The sequence below is a fragment of the Symphalangus syndactylus genome, chromosome 20 (assembly GCF_028878055.3).
Source record: "Symphalangus syndactylus isolate Jambi chromosome 20, NHGRI_mSymSyn1-v2.1_pri, whole genome shotgun sequence".
NCBI classification, from domain to species: Eukaryota; Metazoa; Chordata; class Mammalia; order Primates; family Hylobatidae; genus Symphalangus; species Symphalangus syndactylus.
This window is the reverse complement of record NC_072442.2, coordinates 28,152,293-28,171,874: the sequence shown is the minus strand read 5'-3', so window position 1 is coordinate 28,171,874 and position 19,582 is coordinate 28,152,293. Positions and strand designations below refer to the sequence as shown.

The following is a 19,582-nucleotide window of genomic DNA, read 5'->3' as shown; positions in this document are numbered from 1 at the left end:
CTTGAGTCCAGGAGTTTGAGACCACCCTAGGCAACATGGTAAAACCCTGCCTCTACAAAAAATACAAAACTTGGCCAGGTGTGGTGGTGCACACCTGTAGTTCCAGGTACTCAGGAGGCTGAGGCCAGAGAATCACCTGAGCCCAAGAGGCAGAGGTTGCAGTGAGCCGAGATTGTACCACTGCATTTCAGCCTGGGTGACAGAGCAGATCCTGTCACAAAAAATAAAAAATAAATAAACGAATGAAAGAAAGAAAAAGAAAAAAATTATTTTGCTTTAACTTATGTGTTACTTTTTTAGAATTCTTAGCACACCTTTTTTATGAGTCTCATGGCTTGCATTGCTATAGAGTTAAATACTGCAGAACACAGACTTTCACTGATTTCTACTTCTGTAAAGTCCCATTCAGAGTCAATCTTAGTCTTGTGGAGGTCTAGGATTATTATTTCACAGATATACCAAAGTCTGTTTCTTTTATATGCATTTGCGTGTGCGTGTGAATTAAAAAAATTTATCAAGTTTGCTGTTTTATTTTTTAACATTTGCACAAACATTACCACCATCTACTTCTAAAACATTTTCATCACCCGAAATAGAAACTATATCCATTGACAGTAACTCCCATTTCACCCTCCACCCATCCCCTGGTACCTGTAATCTCCCTTCGTCTCAATGAATTTGCTTAGATATTTCTAGATATTCATAGAAATGGAGTCAAACAATATTTATTCTTTTCTTTCTAGCTTATATTATTTAACTGATTGTTTTTGAGCTTCATCCATATTGCAGTATCTGTGAGAACTTCTTCTTTATAGCTGAATAATATTCCATTGTATATATAAACCATAATTTGTTTATCTATACATCTGTTGATGAACACATGGGTTGTTTCCACTTTTGACTATTGTGAATGATGCTGCCATGAACATTGATGTGTATCTGGTTGAGTCCCTGTTTTCAATTTTGAGTATTTACCTAGGAGTGGATTTGCAGGTTCCTACAGTATTCTGTGTTTGTTTGTGGGACTGCCAAACTGCACCACAGCAGCTGCACCAGTCTTTGTTCTATGTCTTTGGATTTACCTATTCTGGATACTTCATAAAAAAGAAATTGTACAATATTTGACCTTTCGTTTCTGGCTTACTTTTTTTTTTTTTTTTTTTTTTTGAGATGGAGTCTCACCCAGGCTAGGGTGCAGTGGCGCGATCTCGGCTCACCACAAGCTCCACCTCCTGGGTTCACGCCATTCTCCTGCCTCAGGCTCCTGAGTAGCTGTGACTACAGGCACCCACCACCATGCCCGGCTAATTTTTTGTATTTTTAGTGGAGACAGGGTTTCACCATGTTAGCCAGGATGGTCTCGATCTCCTATAGGCACGTGCCACTAACCCCTGGCTAATTTTTGTATTTTTAGTAGAGACGGGGTTTTGCCATGTTGGCCAGGCTGGTCTCGAACTCCTGATCTCAAGTGATCCTCTTGCCTTAGCCTCCCAAAGTGCTGGGATTACAGGTGTGAGCCACCACACCTGGCCTATTCTGAGTTAGATTTTTTGTTTTGTTTTGTTTTTGTTGTTTTGAGACAGAGCGTCGCTCTGTTGCCCAGGCTGGAGTGCAGTGGTGCGTTCTTAGCTCACTGCAACCTCCGCCTCCCGGGTTCAAGCAATTCTCCTACCTCAACCTCTCGAGTAGCTGGGATTACAGGTGCATGCCACCATGCCTAGCTATATTTTGAGTTAGTTTTTATATATGGTATGAGGTAGAGGTCTAACTTCATTCACTTAGTTTTTTTTTTTTTTTTTTTTAGACAAGGTCTCTCACTCTGTTGTCCAGGCTGGAGTGCAACAGAGTCATCACGGCTCACTACATCCTCAGCCTCCCTGGGCTCAGGTGTTCCTCCCACCTCAGCCTCCAGAGTAGCTGGGACCACAAGTGTGCACCACCAGGCCCAGCTAATTTTTTTGCTTTTTTTTTTTTTGGAAATGGGGTTTTGCTATGTTGCCCAGGCTGGTGTTGAAATCCTGGGCACAAGCAGTCCACCCACCTTGGCCTCTCAAAAGTGCTGGGATTATAGGTGTGAGCCACCACTCCTGGCCCCAACTTCATTCTTTTGTGTGAGTAAATCCAGTTTTCCCCGTACATCTGTTAAAGAGACTGTTATTTCCCCCATTGAATTGTCTTGGCATCCTTGTCAAATCAATTGATCATATTTCGTAGATTAATTTCTGATCTCTTAATTCTATTCCATTTATCTATATGTCTATCTTTATGTAGTACCACACCATTTTGATGATTGTAGCGTTGTGGTAAGTTTGAGATCAAGAGGTTTTATTCCTCCAACTTTGTTATTCTTCTTAAGGTTTGCTTCAGAGCTCCTTGAAATTTCATATGAATTTGAGGATTGGCTTTTTATTTATTATTATTACCACTTTCCAGTTGCCATGGCTTTTTTATATCTGCAAAAAAAGACTTAGAATTTTGATAGGGATTGTGTTGACTGTATAAATCACTTTTGGTAGATCTATAGCTCACTATCTTAGTAATATTAAGTCTTCTAATCCGTGAACACAGAATGTCTTTCTAAACATTTATTTATATCTTTAATTTATTTGAGCATTACTTTGCATTTAGTTGCAACTGTTTCACCTCCATGCAACTTATTCTTAGGTTTTTTTTGTTTTGTTTTGTTTTGTTTTGAGATGGAGTCTCTCTGTCGCCCAGGTTAGAGTGCAGTGGCATGATCTTGGCTCACTGCAACCTCGGCCTCCCGGGTTCAGATGATTCTCCTGCCTCAGCCTCTCAAGTAGCTGGGACTACAGGCGCATGCCACCACGCCCAGCTAATTTTTTATATTTTTGGTAGGGACGGGGTTTCAGTGTGTTAGCCAGGATGGTGTTTTTTGTTTTTTGTTGAGACAGAGTCTTGCTTTGTCACCCAGGCTGGAGTACAGTGGCACGATCTTTGCTCACTGCAACCGTTGCCTCCCAGGTGATTCTCCTGCCTCAGCCTCCTAAGTTGCTGGAATTACAGGCACACACCACCACACTCGGCTAATTTTTGTATTTTTAGTAGAGACAGGGTTTCACCATGTTGGCCAGGCTCTTCTCGAACTCCTGACCTCAAGTGATCTGCCTGCCTCAGCCTCCCAAAGTGCTTGGATTACAGGTGTGAGCCACTGCATCTGGTCATTCCTACCTATTTTATTCTTTTAGATGCTAGTGTAAGTGGAATTACTTTCTTAATTCCGTTTGAAATTGTTCATTGCTGATGTATAGAAACATAGCTGTTTTTTGTATCTTCATCTTGTACCCTACAACTCTGCTGAATTTGTATGTTCTAGTATCTTTCTGTTGGATTCTTTGAAATTTGTACATACAATATTATATCATTTGCAAATGGAGATGGTTTTACTTCTTTCTTTCCAACTTGAATGGCTTTCGTTTTTCCTGTCTTAATACCCCAGGCTAGAACTTCCAGTACAGTGTTGAACAGCCTTGGTGAAAGTGAGCATGTTGTCTTGTTCCTGATAGTAGTGAGAAAGCCTTTTCAGCCTTTTACTATTGAGTATGGTGTTAGCACTGGGTTTTTAATAAATACCCTTTATCATGTTGAAGAAGTTCCTTTTATTCCTATTTTTTGAGTGTTTTTATCATGAAAGTATTGGATTCTGTCAAATGCCTTTTCTGCATCAAGCTGGATCATATGTTTTTTTTTCCTTCATTTTATTAATGTGGTATATCAAATTGATTGATTTTGTTAGGTTAAATCACCCTTACATGTCTGTGATAAATCAGACTTCATCACGGTTTGTAATTCTTTTAATATGCTCTAGGTTTCTGTTTGCTAGTATGGTGTTGGGAATTTTTCATTCCACATTTGTAAGAGATGCTGGTCTGTAGTTTTCTTGTGATGTCTTTATCTAGTGTTGGCATCAGGGTAGTACTGGCTTCATAGGGTGAGTTAGGAAGTGTTCCCTTCTTTTCTATTTTTTGATAGAGTTTGTGAAGGATTGGTATTAGTCTTCTTTAAATGTTTGGTAGGGCCGGGTGCGGTGGCTCATGCCTGTAATCCCGGCACTTTGGGAGGCCAACGCAGGCAGATCACCCGAGGTCAGGAGTTCGAGACCAGCCTGGCCAACATGTCGAAACCCCATCTCTACCAAAAATACAAAAATAAGTTGAGTGTGGTGGTGCATGCCTGTAGTCCCAGCTACTCGGGGGACTGAGGCATGAGAATCGCTTGAACCCGTCCGTGAAGTGGAGGTTGCAGTGAGCCAAGATCATGCCACTGCACTCCAGCCTGGGGGATAGAGCGAGACCCTGTCTCAGAAAAAAAAAAAAAAATGTTTGGTAGAATTTACTAGGGAAGCCATTTGGTTCTGAACTTTTCTTTCTTGGGAGGTTTTTGATTACAGATTCAATCTCTTTACTTGTGATAGGTCTGTTGAGATTTTCTATCTTCTTGAGTTAGTTTAGTTTGTAAGTTTCTAGGAATTTGTCTGTTACAGGTTGAGCATCCCAAATCTGAAAATCCAATGCTCATTGGAGCATTTCAGATTTTGGATTTTCAGACTGGGGATACCCAGCCAGTAAGTATAATGCAAATATTCCAAAATGTGAAAAAATTTGAAATTTGAAACATTTCTGGTCCCAAGCATTTTGCACAAGGTATACTCAACCTGTAATGTTCTCATATAGTTCTATTTCTTTTTTTTTTAGACGGAGTCTTGCTCTGTCACCTAGGCTGGAGTGCAGTGGTGCGATCTCGGCTCACTGCAAGCTCTGCCTCCTGGGTTCACGCCATTCTCCTGCCTCAGCCCCCCAAGTAGCTGGGACTACAGGCGCCTGCCACCACGCCCGGCTAATTTTTTGTATTTTTAATAGAGACGGGGTTTCACTGTGTTAGCCAGGATGGTCTCAATCTCCTGACCTTGTGATCCGCCTGCCTTGGCCTCCCAAAGTGCTGGGATTACAGGCGTGAGCCACCACACCTGGCCATATAGTTCTATTTCTATAACGTTCTCCATTCTTTTCTTCTCTTTTTTTCTTTTTCTTTTTCTTTTTTTTTTGAGACAGAGTCTCACTCTGTCTCCCAGGCTGCAGTGCGGTGGCATCATGATCTTGACTCACTGCACCCTCCGCCTCCTGGGTTCAAGCACCTCTCCCACCTCAGCCTTCCAAGTAGCTGGGAATATACAGGTGCATGCCACCATACCTGGCTAATTTTTGTATTTTTTGGTTGAGATGGGGTTTCACCATGTTGGCCAGGCTGGTCTTGAACTCCTGACCTCAAGTGATCCGCCCACCTCAGCCTCCCAAAGTGCTGGGATTACAGGTGTGAGCCACTGCACCGGGCCCCCCATTCTTTTCTGATTTACTTACTTGCATCTTCTCTTTAATTCTGTTTTGAGATTTTCAGTCAAAGACTCTTAGTAAACTTATCATGTTCATGTAAAGGTAACATATCAACTTTAAAAACAAAATCATTAAAGGAAAGAAACCATTACTTGTAATTATTTTCCCTTCAGATAACCACTGATGATATTTTATTTTATTATTTTTTTCTTTTTTTACTTTTTTTTTTTTTTTTTTTTTTTTCTGTTTGAGATGGAGTCTGGCTGTGGCGCCTAGGCTGGAGTGCAGTGGCATGATCTCGGCTCACTGCAACTTCTGCCTCCCAGGTTCAAGTGATCCTCGTGCCTCGGCCCCCCACATAGCTGGGATTACATGCGTGCGCCACCATACCTGGCTAATTTTTGTATTTTTTGGTTGAGATGGGGTTTCACCATGTTGGCCAGGCTGGTCTTGAACTTCTGACCTCGGGTGATCCAGCCGCCTTGGCCTCCCGAAGTGCTGGGATTACAGGTATGAGCCACCGCGCCTGGCCTCACTTTAAATCTTTTCAGCTTTTGACATAATATATAAATATCTCCTGTCATCCCAGTTTGACCAGGACCCTCCTAGTTTTAGCAGTGAAAGTCTTATGTCCTAGAAACACCTTAGTCCAGGGCAACCTGAGATGGTTGGTCACCCTATATATAACTGTAACATATAATGTTTAATGTGTATTCTGTCATTAACTATTTACTTTCCAAAACAGAAGCAAACAGTATTGTTATGTATGTTGCTGTATTGCCGTTTGTTTTCTATTTAATCTATTATATGTATTTGATATACCATAATTTGCTTTTTGTCATTTGATATGATTAGATATTTAGGCCATTCCTCCCCCCAACTTTTTTTTTTTTTTTGAGATGGAGTTTGGCTCTGTTGCCCAGGCTGGAGTGCAGTGGCGTGATCTCAGCTCACTGCAAGCTCTGCCTCCTGGGTTCATGCCATTCTCCTGCCTCAGCCTCTCGAGTAGCTGGGACTACAGGCGCCTGCCACCACGCCCGGCTAATTTTTTGTTTGTTTTTTTAGTAGAGACAGGGTTTCACTGTGTTAGCCAGGATGGTCTCGATCTCCTGACTTTGTGATCCGCCCGCCTCAGCCTCCCAAAGTGCTGGAATTACAGGCGTGAGCCACCGCGCCTGACCAGGTCATTCCTCCCCCTTTTTTTGCTATTAAAAGTAATGCTGTGATGAACATCACTGTATTTCCCCCTTATGGACACTTTTGCCACTTTGGAGGGAAAAGGAAGAAAAGGAGAGTAAGGCAGTGTGAATAACCTAGAAAATAATGTAAAAGGATATTACACAGGAGACAACTAAAGGGAGCTTTGAACTGTCAGTTATTAAGAACTACAACACAGTTAAGTAAAGCCATATGTATTAATGCCCAAATAGGCAAAGAGAAGAGTGAAACAGAAGAGTGTAACCAGAAACAGTAATAGTACAATATATTAATTTAAAGAGGCTTTTTTTTGGGGAAAATATTTTGTTGTGTGTGTCCATTTGGTAGTTTCTTATGCAGGTACACACACACACATACACACACGCACACACAGAGAGAACAATTTATTTACTTAACAGGAATTAGCTCACTTGAAATGTGGAGACCCAGGGAGGAATAGTGCTGTTTGAGTCCAAAAACAGTCTGCTGCCAGAATTTCCTCTCCCTCAGCGGGAGGTCTGTTGGTTTCTTAAGGCTTTCAGTTGATTGGATGAGGCCCATCCACATTATGGAGGGCAATGTGCTTTACTTAGAACTTAACGATTATTTATTTTTTTATTTATTTTTAGACAGAGTCTCACTCTGTTGCCCAGGCTGGAGTGCAATGGTGCAATCTCGGCTCACTGCAGCCTCCACCTCCCGGGTTCAAGCAATTCTCATGCCTCAGCTTCCCAAGTAGCTGGTAGCTGGTAGCTGGTAGCTGGGATTACAGGCGTGTGCCACCATGACCAGCTAAATTTTTTTTGTTTTTTTTTTTTTTTTTGAGACGGAGTCTCACTCTGTCACCCAGGCTGGAGTGCAGTGGCGTGATCTCGGCTCACTGCAAGCTCCACCTCCCGGGTTCACGCCATTCTCCTGCCTCAGCCTCCCAAGTAGCTGGGACTACAGGTGCCCGCCACCATGCCTGGCTAATTTTTTGGATTTTTAGTAGAGACGAGGTTTCACCGTGTTAGCCAGGATGGTCTTGATCTCCTGACCTTGTGATCCGCCTGCCTTGGCCTCCCATAATGCTGGGATTATAGGCGTGAGCCACCGCGCCTGGCCTTTTTTTTTTTTTTTTTTTTTTTTGAGATGGAGTGTGGCTCTGTAACCCAGGCTGGAGTGCAATAGTGTGATCTCGGCTCACAGCAACCTCCACATCCTGGGTTCAAGTGATTCTCCCACCTCAGCCTCCCGAGTAGCTAGGATTACAGGTGCGCGCCACCATGCCCAGCTAATTTTTGTATTTTTAGTAGAGACGGGGTTTCACCATGTTGGCCAGGCTGGTCTTGAACTCCTGACCTCAAGCAATCCACCCGTCTTGGCCTCCCAAAGTGCTGAGATTACAGGCGTGAGCCACTGTACCTGGCCTGAGTTTACTCATTTAAGTGCCATCCAAACAATGCTTTCACAGAAACATATAAATAGTATTTGACTAAAGATCTGGATGCCATGGCCTAGCCCAGTTGACAGATAAAATTAACCATAACAAAAGGCCGGGCATGGTGGCTCACGCCTGTAATCTCAGCGCTTTGGGAGGCCGAGGCAGGCAGATCATGAGGTCAGGAGATTGAGACCATCCTGGCTAACACGGTGAAACCCTGTCTCTACTAAGAATACAAAAAATTAGCCGGGTGTGGTGGCGGACACCTGTAGTCCCAGCTACTTGGGAGGCTAAGGCAGGATAATGGCTGAACCCGGGAGGTGGAGCTTGCAGTGAGCTGAGATTGCTCCACTGGGCTCCAGCCTGGGCGACAGAGTGAGACTGTCTCAAAAAAAAAAAAAAAAAAAAAAAAAGTAATTAACCATAACACTGTTATATGATTACTCCACAGTTTGTTTTTCCATTCTTCTGTTGGCAGAAAGCTCTACTGTTTACGGTTTTTGGCTATTATGAATAAAATTGCTGTGAACAACAATTCATGCACAGTTATTTTTTATGGATGTTTTGATTTCAGTAAATATCAAAGATGGGGTTGTTGAGTCATCAGGCAAGTTTGTTAGTTTTATAATCAATTCCCAGATGTTTTTATCAAGAGATAGAAATTTTACAATCCCATCAGCAGTATATGAGAATTTGGTTTGCTCTTTATCGTCTCCAACATTTGGTATTGACAGTCATTTTAATTTGCATTCTGGTGGGTGTGTAGTAGTATTTCAATATGGTTTTTTTTGTTTTGTTTTGTTTTTGTTTTGAGACGAAGTCTCGCTCTCTTACCCAGGCTGGAGTGCAATGGCACAATCTTGTCACACTGCAACCTCTGCCTCTGGGTTCAAGTGATACTCCTGTCTCAGCCTCCCTAGTAGCTGGGATTACAGACGTGCGCCACCACACCTGATTAGTTTTTTGTATTTTTATTTTTTGTTTATTTATTTTATTTGGTTTTTTTGTGAGACAGAGTCTCACTCTGTTGCCCAGGCTGGAATGCAGTATTGCGATCTCGCCCCACTGCAACCTCCACTTCCTGGGTTCAAGCAATTCTCCTGCCTCAGCCTGCCGAGTAGCTGGGATTATAGGCATGCACCACCACGCCCAGGTGATTTTATTTTATTTTTATTTTTAATTTTTTTTGTATTTTTAGTAGAGATAGGATTTTACCATGTCGGCCAGGCTGGTCTTGAATTCCTGACCTCAAGAGATCCACCCGCCTTGGCCTCCCAAAGTGCTGAGATTATAGGCATGAGCCACTGTGCCCAGCCTAATTTTTGTATTTTTACTAGAGATGGGGCTTCACCATGTTGACCGGTTACTTAAGGAGAATTTGTAGATTTTTGAGCTTCTGCTTTTCAGCTTCCTTTTCTGAGATTGTGCTTTCGTTAGCTTCTGACTCTGGCTTCTGTCTCCTCAGCCTGGCTTTCTTCTTGGACTCTGTTTTCCTTTCACAAGTTCAGAGATGAAGCTAGGGTAAATTTGGAGTTCATTTTGCATACTGTTGTTTTTTTCAAGGATTGTAGTCTCTAAAGTTATGCCTGCATTTGTTGCTCTCTGGTAATTTTATATGATTGTTTTACATATATTGCCTGCTTTGTCAGCTCACTGCAAACACCGCCTGCTGGGTTCAAGTGATTCTCCTATCTCAGCCTCCCGAGTAGCTGAGATTACAGGCGCCCACCCCCACACCCGGCTGTTTTTTTTTATTTTTAGTAGAAACGGGATTTCACCATGTTGCCCAGGCTGGTCTCAAACTCCTGACCTCAAGTGATCCACCTGCCTCAGCCTCCCAGTTACAGGCATGAGCCACCACACCCAGCCTCATTCTCTTCTTCATAGTGGTTGTGCTAATTTACATTCCCAACAGTGTACGAGGGTTCCCTTTTCTCCACATCCTCACTAGTCATATTATTTGTACTTACCTGGGCTTTTCATATATCCTTTTGTAAAGATGTGGTGTTTTGGAGCAGTTGGTCTTTCTTTGTTATATTGGAAAGTTTTGAATTTCAGCAGGTTTTCCTCAGACCTCTTTAGGCCTGCCTGTATGATCTACAAAGTGGTGAAAGTAATGTTTCTTGCCCTTTTCCTTTTATTAAAGAGACTAAGTCCCATCTTGGCAAAATATCAATGATTTAACTTTTTCAAAATAAAACTATAAAATTGCATTATCCCAATTCTAGAACTTTGTCAGTAGTCTTTTTTTTCTGAGACGGAGTCTCACTGTGTCACCCAGGCTAGAGTGCAGTGGCACGATCTCAGTTCACTGTAACCTCCACCTCCCGGGTTCACGCAATTCTTCTGGCTCAGGCTTCTGAGTAGCTAGGATTAAAGGCATTTCCCAACACACCTGGCTAATTTTTGTATTTTTGATAGAGACCGGGTTTCACCATGTTGGCCAGGCTGGTCTCGAACTCCTGACCTCATGATCTACCTGCCTTGGCCTCCCGAAGTGCTGGGATTACAGGCATGAGCCACCGCACCCGACCTGTCAGTAGTCTTTTTTGACGAGTATGACTGAAGTTGGTATGTCTAGGATCAAGGGTATAGTAGGAACTGAAGATGTAATGGGAGAAAAGAAAGATAATCAAGGGCTCTTGAAATACCTGCTACATTACACTAAAAAATATGGGCTTTATTCTGAAGTCTTCAGGGAACCACTGAAGTACAACAGAAATATTTTATTTCCATTTGTGAAATAAAGTTTACTCTTGTATTAATGTAGAGGAAAGGTTGGCATGTGTCAGAGATCGAAGCAGAGAGACTGATTAGGATGCTTTTGTAATAATTTAGGAAAGGCGGAGAGCTTAGTTAATAGCAGTTAGAGTAGAGAGGTGAGTAAACAGTTGAGAAAGAAAGTTTAAATCAGTAGAATAAAGAGCATTTATATTCTGATAAGATAAGGGGTGCATGTGGTAGTGTCTCACTCCTGGAGTAGAATTATTAAAGAGAGTAAGAGGAAGTGATTCTCTGTTGTTTGCACCTCCTTATGTAATAATTGCTAAGATTCTTCTACCCAAGCTGGATTATTTCAGAGAGCTGTAGTTGAAGGTCTCATAGTCTCAGAAATAAGATTCTAACAAGAAAACAAAAACAAATTGTTCTAAGTCAGATATCTCGAGCTGGTTTAGGAGAGACTCGGAAATTAGGCATAATGTGTGATCCTGGATTAGAAAAAAAATTCCTGTAAAGAGCATTACTCAAACGTTGGTGAAATTTGAGTGCGTACTATGTATGCATCTGGATAATGATATTATATCAGTGCTGAATTTTCTAAATACAGTAATTGTACTTTGGTTATTCATGAGAATGTTCTTGTTCTTAGGAGATACCTGAAGAAGTGTTTTAGGACTAAGGATCAGAATATTCTCTAATGGCTCTTTAATTATAAAATAATGATAATGATAACAAAATGTATGTTTAGACAGAAAATTTCAAAAGGAAATGTGGCAAAATGTTAACCAAGAATTTTTCTATAGACAGGGCCAACAAACTACAGCCCTGACACCAAATCCAACCTGTGATGTGTTTTTGTTCAGCTCCTAAACTAAGGACAGTTTTAACATTAAATAAAGAAGAATATGCAACATAGATTGTATGCGGCCCATGGAGCCTGAAATTTCTACTACTTGCCCTTTGGAGAAAAACTTTTTTCACTTCTGATCTAAAGGAAGGCATAAGAAGGGTTCACTGTGCTGTGCCAACTTTGTCATATGTTTGACAGATTTGTGTAATAAAATATAGAGAGGAAAATTTTTTTTTTTTTTTTTTAAATGCTGATTTAGGAGGCCAGGAAACTCTCCAGTTCAGGTTAGGACCATCCCAGAAACAATTGAATGAAAGCACAGAGGAGTCAAGGTTAATTAACTCAAAGCAGGTTTTTCTGTTACGTTTATTGATGTGTGGGAAACATGAGCATGTAGATGAGGAAAGTTTGAATGTAGTCCAGAATTGAATCTTTTTGCTGCAATTCTATTTCTGGGTCACTAATCTTCATATTTTGTGGTATCAGAGAAACCCATGCACACACTGTTCTGTTGTTACATTTCCTCTCATCCCCACTCCATGACAGGATGAAATGTGCAGTGTTTGTTTATAGACTATCTAAAGGAAGGACCCTCTGGTCAAATTTTTTTAGGTGGCTAAAAATAGCTCTTTAACACACTTCTGAATTTTAATTAATTGGCAGTTAGGGTTCACCTTAAATTAAAAAATACTCAAATTGAGTCAGCCAGCATGGCTGTTTCATCAGGCAAGCTAATCAAGGACTGGTATCGTAGTGAGTATTTGAAACTAAACCAGAGAGTCAGATGTCCAAAAGGATCACTGTCTCTAGATTACCAGGAAGATAAACATAATCTTTTAGTTTCCAGCACCTTAAATAGAACCAATGTGATGTCAGCAGATGGGTCACACAATAAGAAATATAATATAAAAGCCAAAGGGAACACTGGCTTGGGAACCAGGCAGATTGCTAACAAATATGGTAGACCATGTATGGTCCCAGCGAAATCATTTATTTACTTTCTAACAAAGTGGGTTTTTGTTCATTTCTTGAAATGGGATGTAATATTTACCTCTTGTTTCCTAGTATAAGATTTTACTAGTCTGTGTTCTTTTAGCAGGTTTGCAAGTTTTATATTTTCAGTGATTACAGTAAATTGTTTGGTGTTATTCACATTAGTCTCATAAGACCATTTATATATAATTAATTGATACAGTGATTTCAGATCATTCTTATGAATTTATTAAAATAGATCCCAAATGTATCTTCACAGACAATTTCCTAGTTTGAAACAAAATTGTTTATTATATGTATTTTCTTTTTCCTACTCTTTCTGTTCCCGTTTTTCTCTCAACAGCATCTAGTTTGTCTTTAGGACTACAACTTATTTTGTTTTTGCTCTTTTTCTCTCTGGAGGTGAGAATAGATGATCTGTAGTATTGTGTTCTTCTTTAGTTACTTATAGTTCATTGGGTTCTGTTCTACACAGTATTTTATTATGTAAACAAATGCTTTTGCGAGTTTTTCTTACTGTTACCTTACTTTCTACTAGAAGAACATCCCATCTTTTTTTCTTTTTTTTTTTTTTTTTTTTTTGAGACGGAGTCTCGCTCTGTCGCCCAGGCTGGAGTGCAGTGGCACAATCTCGGCTCACTGCAAGCTCCGCCTCCCGGGTTCACGCCGTTCTCCTGCCTCAGCCTCTCCGAGTAGCTGGGACTACAGGCGCCTGCCACCACGCCCGACTAATTTTTTGTATTTTTAGTAGAGACGGGGTTTCATCGTGGTCTTGATCTCCTGACCTCGTGATCCGCCCGTCTCGGCCTCCCAAAGTGCTGGGATTACAAGCGTGAGCCACCGCGCCCGGCCCATCTCATCTTTTTTTCAAGTTCATTTGTTAATATTCTATCATGTCAAGTAAAATGTAGAAATTATTTACCCCTTTCCATATTCTTTATGCTATTCTTGTCATATGTATTGTATCTACATATATTATAAACATATAATACAATGCCATAATTTTTGTTTTAGGTAATTTTTTGCTTTGTAAATGCAAAATAATGAAATTAGACTGCTGCCTCATACTATATATAAAAATTAACCCAGGCCAGGCACAGTGGCTCAAGCCTGTAATCTCAGCACTTTGGGAGGCCAAGGCGGGCAGATCACCCAAGGTCAGGAGTTCGAGACCAGCCTGGCCAACGTGGCGAAACCCCGTCTTTACTAAAAAGAAAAAAAATTAGCCGGGCGTGGTGGCATGTGCTTGTAATCCCTGCTACTCTGGGGGCTGAGGCAAGAGAATCACTTGAACCCGGGAGGTGGAGGTTGCAGTGAGCTGAGATCACGCCACTGCACTCCAGCCTGGGTGACAGAGCAAGACTCCATCTCAAAAAAGAAAAAAATTAACTCAAAATAGATGAGAGACATAAGTTTAACAGTTAAAACTATAATACTCTTAGAAGAAAATGTAGGGATAAATCTGCATAACATGTTTTGGCAAAGCCTTCTTAGATGGGACATTAAAAGTGTGAACAACAACAACAGGATAAATTGGACTTCATCAAGATTAAAAACTTTCCTGCTTCAAAGCAGTGAAAAGACAACAGGAGAAAATATTTGCAAATGATATATCTGACAAGGGACTTGAGTCTTGAATATACGAAGAACTCTTACAACTCAATAATAAAAAGACACTCAATTTTAAAAATAGGCAAAGGACCTTGAATCAAGATTTCTCCAAAGAAAATATACAAATGGCCAAGAAGCACATGAAAAGATCCTCAACCTCATTAGTCATGAATTTTGACATTATGCTAAATGAAAGAAGTCAATTACAAAGGACTACATATATGATTACATTTGTATGAAATATCCAGAATGGGCAAATCTTTAGGGACAGAAAGTAAATTATTGCTTAGGTCTGGGAGGTAGGTAAGGAGACAGGAGACTGATAGCTAAAGAGTTTATGGGCCAGGCACGGTGGCTCACACCTATAATCCCAGCACTATGGGAGGCCAAGACAGGCAGATCACGAGGTCAGGAGATCGAGACCATCCTGGCTAACACAGTGAAACCCTGTCTCTACTAAAAAAAAAAAAAATACAAAAAAATTAGCCGGGCATGGTGGCGGGCATCTGTAGTCCCAGCTACTCAGGAGGCTGAGGCAGGAGAATGGCATGAACCTGGGAGGTGGAGTTTGCAGTGAGCTGAGATCGCCGCACTGCACTCGAGCCTGGGCGACTAAGCGAGACTCCGTCTCAAAAAAAAAAAAAAATGTTCTGCAATTGACTGTTCGAATGGTTGCACATATCTGTGAATGTACTAAAGGTCATTGAATTGTGTACATTAAAATGGGTAAATTGTATGGTATATGAATTATTTCTCAATAAAGCTGTTATATGACCTTTTAGTCCTATTAATCAAAATCAGGGGGCTCACAGGTAGGTGAATAGAGAACATTTTGGAAAAAGAAATTCATATCTAACAAGACTTATGTGGATAGATCTACTTCACCCTTTACAGTAAGTGGTACAGGTTTCCATTAACCAATCCACTGGCAGTTGAAATTAAAATGTCCTTAGTTCTTCACTGTACTCATGTAGCAGAACACAGATAATAAGCTCTGTCTTTTTTTTTTTTGATACAGGGTCTCCCTCTGTTGCTCAGGCTGGAGTGCAGTAGCGCAATCTCAACTCACTGCAACCTCTGCCTTCTGGGTTCAAGTGATTCTTGTGCCTCAACCTCCCGAGTAGCTTGGACGACAGACATGTGCCACCATGCCTGGCTAATTTTTGGTAGAGACAGGGTTTCACCAAGTTGACCAGGCTGGTCTGGAACTCCTGACCTCAAGTGATCCACCTGCCTCGGCCTCCCAAAGTGCTAGGATTATAGGCGTAAGCCACCGCGCCTGGTCTTATTTAATTTTTTTTTTTTTTTTTTTTTTTTTTTTTTTTGAGATGGACTCTCACTCTTTCGCCCAGGCTGGACTGCAATGGCTTGAGTGCAATGGCATGATCTCAGCTCACTGCAACGTCTGTCTGCCGTGTTCAAGTGATTCTCCTGCCTCAGCCTCCTGAGTAGCTGGGATTACAGACGGGCGCGACCACACCTGGCTGTTTTGTATTTTTAGTAGAGACGGGGTTTCACCATGTTGGTCAGGCTGGTCTCGGACTCCTGACCTCACAATCCACGTGTCTCTGCCTCCCAGAGTGCTGGGATTACAGGTGTGAGTCACTGCGCCTGGCCCTTACTTAATTTTTTAAAACAACCTTTATTGAGGTATAATTTTACAGCTGCTGTCCTTTTAAAAAAAAAAAGGTTTTTGAGGTATAATTTACATACCATAGGTCTACCAGTTTTAAGTGTACATTTCAATTATTTTTAGTAGATACAAGTTTTGTAGCCATCACTACAATCCACTTTTAGAACATTTTGTCTTTGGGAATTCATTAGAGCCTGAATTGAAAACGAGTTCTTGCACAGATGATTTGAGATGGTTTCTAACCCTTTTACTAAACTCATTTTAAATATTTCACAGCTATTGCCTTGTACTTTCTTAATAGTTTTTTTTTGCGTATAGTGAGAGTTTCGCTCTTGTTTTCTAAGAGTTAACTGTCATGTTTCTGTGGGGTTTTTTTTTTTTTTTTTTTTTCAGATTTTCCACAACAGTATTAAATAATCATCATGACAGCATTTTAAGGAGTCTGGTCTTGATCCTGAGTAGCAGTTGTTTTCAATAGACAGCATATGTTGAAGAATTACCTTGCTAATTTTGTTTTTCTAAGAGTTTGGCCTTCTCTACATTTGAATACATTTAGCGTTAGGCCTATCTCACATTTTCAGCATTTATTGAGAGTTTATATCTATTTTTCCCCTTGACTTTTAAAAGATGTGGTGAATTATGAAATGTTTTCTAGTTTCAAAATCCTTTGCATTCCTGTGTGTTTTGTTTTTTGAGACAGAGTTGCTGTCCAGGCTGGAGTGCAGTGGCACGGTCACGGCTCACTGCAGTCTCCGCCTCCCAGTTTCAAGCGATTCTCCTGTCTCAGCTTCCCGAGTAGCTGGGATTACAGGCATGCACCACCACACCCGGCTGATTTTTATATTTTTAGTAGAGAGATTTTCACCATGTTGGCCAGGCTGATCTCGAACTCCTTACCTGAGGTGATCCGCCCGCTTCACCCTCCCAAAGTGCTGGGATTACAGGTGTGAGCCACCACGCCTATCCTGTAATAGTATATTTTATCCAAAGGAAAAATCTTTTAATGCTCTGTAAAATTTGGTTTGCTAATTTTAGAGTTTTCCCATCTATATTTACAAATGCAATTGGTACCTAACTTTCAATTTTGTACTCTCCATGAGGTTTTAGTTATAGGGTTAAACTGCCTTTGTAAAATTAATGGGATAGCTCTTCTATTTTTCTCATATATTCTGGAAAGTTCCTTTGGTAAAACTGTTTTTCACTGAAGACTATGTTAAAGATCATTCATTGGTATTCTTTTCAATCTGCCATCATTGTTTTACTCATGTTATTGTCTTTAGGTCAGTTTTAGTAATTCTTCCCTAAAAAGTTGTCTGGTTTCATTGCGATTTCAAACTTTATTAGCATAGACTTTTATACACTTGTATTGCATTGTCTCTTTGTTGATAGTACTACTCAAATTTCTGTATTTTTCTTCTCAGATTACTCAAAGGTTTATTTTCTTATTTTTTTTTACTTTGCTTTATTTTCTTTTTAAAGTACTAGCTCCAGGATAATTTTATAAGTATTGCTGTATAGTGTTATTTTTAAAATTTTCTTTAAAAGTGATTTTGATGTCCTTTTTGACATGGTAGTTTACAAATGCTTTTATATTCACGAAGAAATAGTTGCCTAGATTTCACCTGTTAATTTTTACAATGCTTCTTTCTTTCTTCTTCTTTAGGCACGAGATGTGCGTACCAATGAAGTGGTGGCCATCAAGAAAATGTCTTATAGTGGAAAGCAGTCTACTGAGGTAGGTTAAATATGTACATTCTTGTTTTTTCTTGTATTTATCTCAGAATAAAAATATACATTCTTCTTGTTTTTTTTTTTTTTTTTGAGACTGAGTCTTGCTCTGTAGCCCAGGCTGGAGTGCAGTGGTGCAGTCTTGGCTCACTGCAAGCTCCCCCTCCCAAGTTCACGCCATTCTCCTGCCTCACCCTCCCGAGTAGCTGGGACTACAGGCACCCACCACTGCACCTGGCTAATTTTTTGTATTTTTAGTAGAGACGGGGTTTCACCGTGTTAGCCAGCATGGTCTCGATCTTCTGACCTCGTGATCTGCCTGCCTTGGCCTCCCAAAGTGCTGGGATTACTGGCGTTAGCCACCACGCCCGGCCAATATATACATTCTTATTAGTATGTTAGAGGAAGACATAATTTTTAACTAGGGAGGAAGAGTGGGAATTTCTTAAATGTTAACAAGTGAAGTATACAAATCTTAAGTGTATATCTCAATGAATTTTTTTTCACAAACTGATGTACCCATTTAACTCTAATAGTACTGAGAGCCATAAACAGAGCATTATTGGTATCTCCAAAGCCCCCCTACTTGTGCCTCCTGCTTTTAATTATTTTTTTTGAAATAGAGTCTCGCTCTGTCACCTAAGCTGGAATTCAGCGGCACAATCTTGGCTCACTGCAACCTTCGCCACCTCTCAGGTTCAAGCAGTTCTCCTGCTTCAGCCTCCAGAGTATCTGGGATTACAGGTGTGCGCCACCACACCTGGCTAATTTTTGTATTTTTAGTAGAGACAGGGTGTCTCCATGTTGGCCAGGCTGGTCTCAAACTCCTGACTTCAGGTGATCCGCCTGCCTTGGCTTCCCAAAATGCTGGGATTACAGGTGTGAACCACTGTGCTCAGCCTGCTTACAATTTTTTTTTTTTTTTAGGAGGAGTCTCGCTCTGCTGCCCAGGCTGGAGTGCAGTGGTGCGATCTCAGCTCACTGCAACATCTGCCTCCTGGGTTCTAGCAATTCTTCTGCTTCAGCCTCCTGAGTAGCTGGGACTACAGGCGAATGCCACCACGCCTGGCTAATTTTTTGTGTTTTAGTAGACACAGGGTTTCACCATGTTGGCCAGACTGTTCTCAAACTCCTGACCTCAGGCAATCTGCCTGCCTCGGCCTCCCAAAGTGCTTGGATTGTAGGTGTAAGCCACTGCTCCCAGCCTTAATTTTTTAAACTGTCATTTTCAGTATTCTCTGTTTATCTTGGAAGGATTATCAGTTTCTAAAAAATTAAAGTAAAATAAGATGTACTTGACAGTAAATTATATTGGATATGATCTTTTTTTTTTTTTTTTTTTTTTTTTTTTGAGACAGAGCATCTGTCTGTCCCCCAGGCTGGAGTGCACTGGTGCGATCTTGGCTCACTGTAACCTCCACCTCCCAGGTTCAAGTAATTCTCCTGCCTCAGCCTCCCAAGTAGCTGGGATTACAGGCGCCTGCCACCACACCTGAATATTTTGTATCTTTAGTAGAGGTGGGGTTTCACCACGTTGGCCAGGCTGGTCTTGAACTTCTGACCTCAAGCAGTCCACCTGCCTTGGCCTCCCGAAGTGCTGAGATTACAGGCATAAGCCACCGCACCTAGCCTATGATCTTTAAAATGGTTTAAACATTGTTTAATGCCTGTTTTAAACAAACTTTAATCAACATGAATGTGTATCTAGTCTGAGAAACGAGCAGTGTATAACAATTTGAAAAATTAAAAAGTGAAATTATTGCTACATTGAATGTACTTTAGTTCACTAATATTCTAATTAGTTCTCTTCAGATTATATTCTACCTAATTTCATACATTTATTTATGAAATATAGTCTGCTTTTAAAAATCTATAATTTTTCCCAGCACTGTGGTTCATACCTGTAATCCCAGCACTTTGGGAGGCCGAGGTGGGTGGATCATTTTGAGCCCAGCAGTTGTTCGAGACCACCCTGGGGAACATAGTGAGACCCCCTCCCCGGTCTCAGTCAAAAAATAAAATATTTATAAATGGAAAAAGAAAAAGAAACTCTAGAATTCTCTTTAATCTTAAAA

At 40.8% G+C, this 19,582-nt stretch overlaps 1 protein-coding gene across 1 annotated transcript in view; it reads left to right on the top strand.

Moving 5' to 3' along the window:
• TAOK1 (TAO kinase 1) overlaps window positions 1-19,582 on the top strand; it is a 169,195-nt gene that overhangs the window by 66,657 nt on the left and 82,956 nt on the right. Inside the window, exon 3 of the mRNA XM_055257474.2 lies at window positions 17,443-17,514. Within this exon, the coding sequence (XP_055113449.1) occupies window positions 17,443-17,514 (72 nt within the window). The remainder of the gene's footprint in view (window positions 1-17,442; window positions 17,515-19,582) is intronic.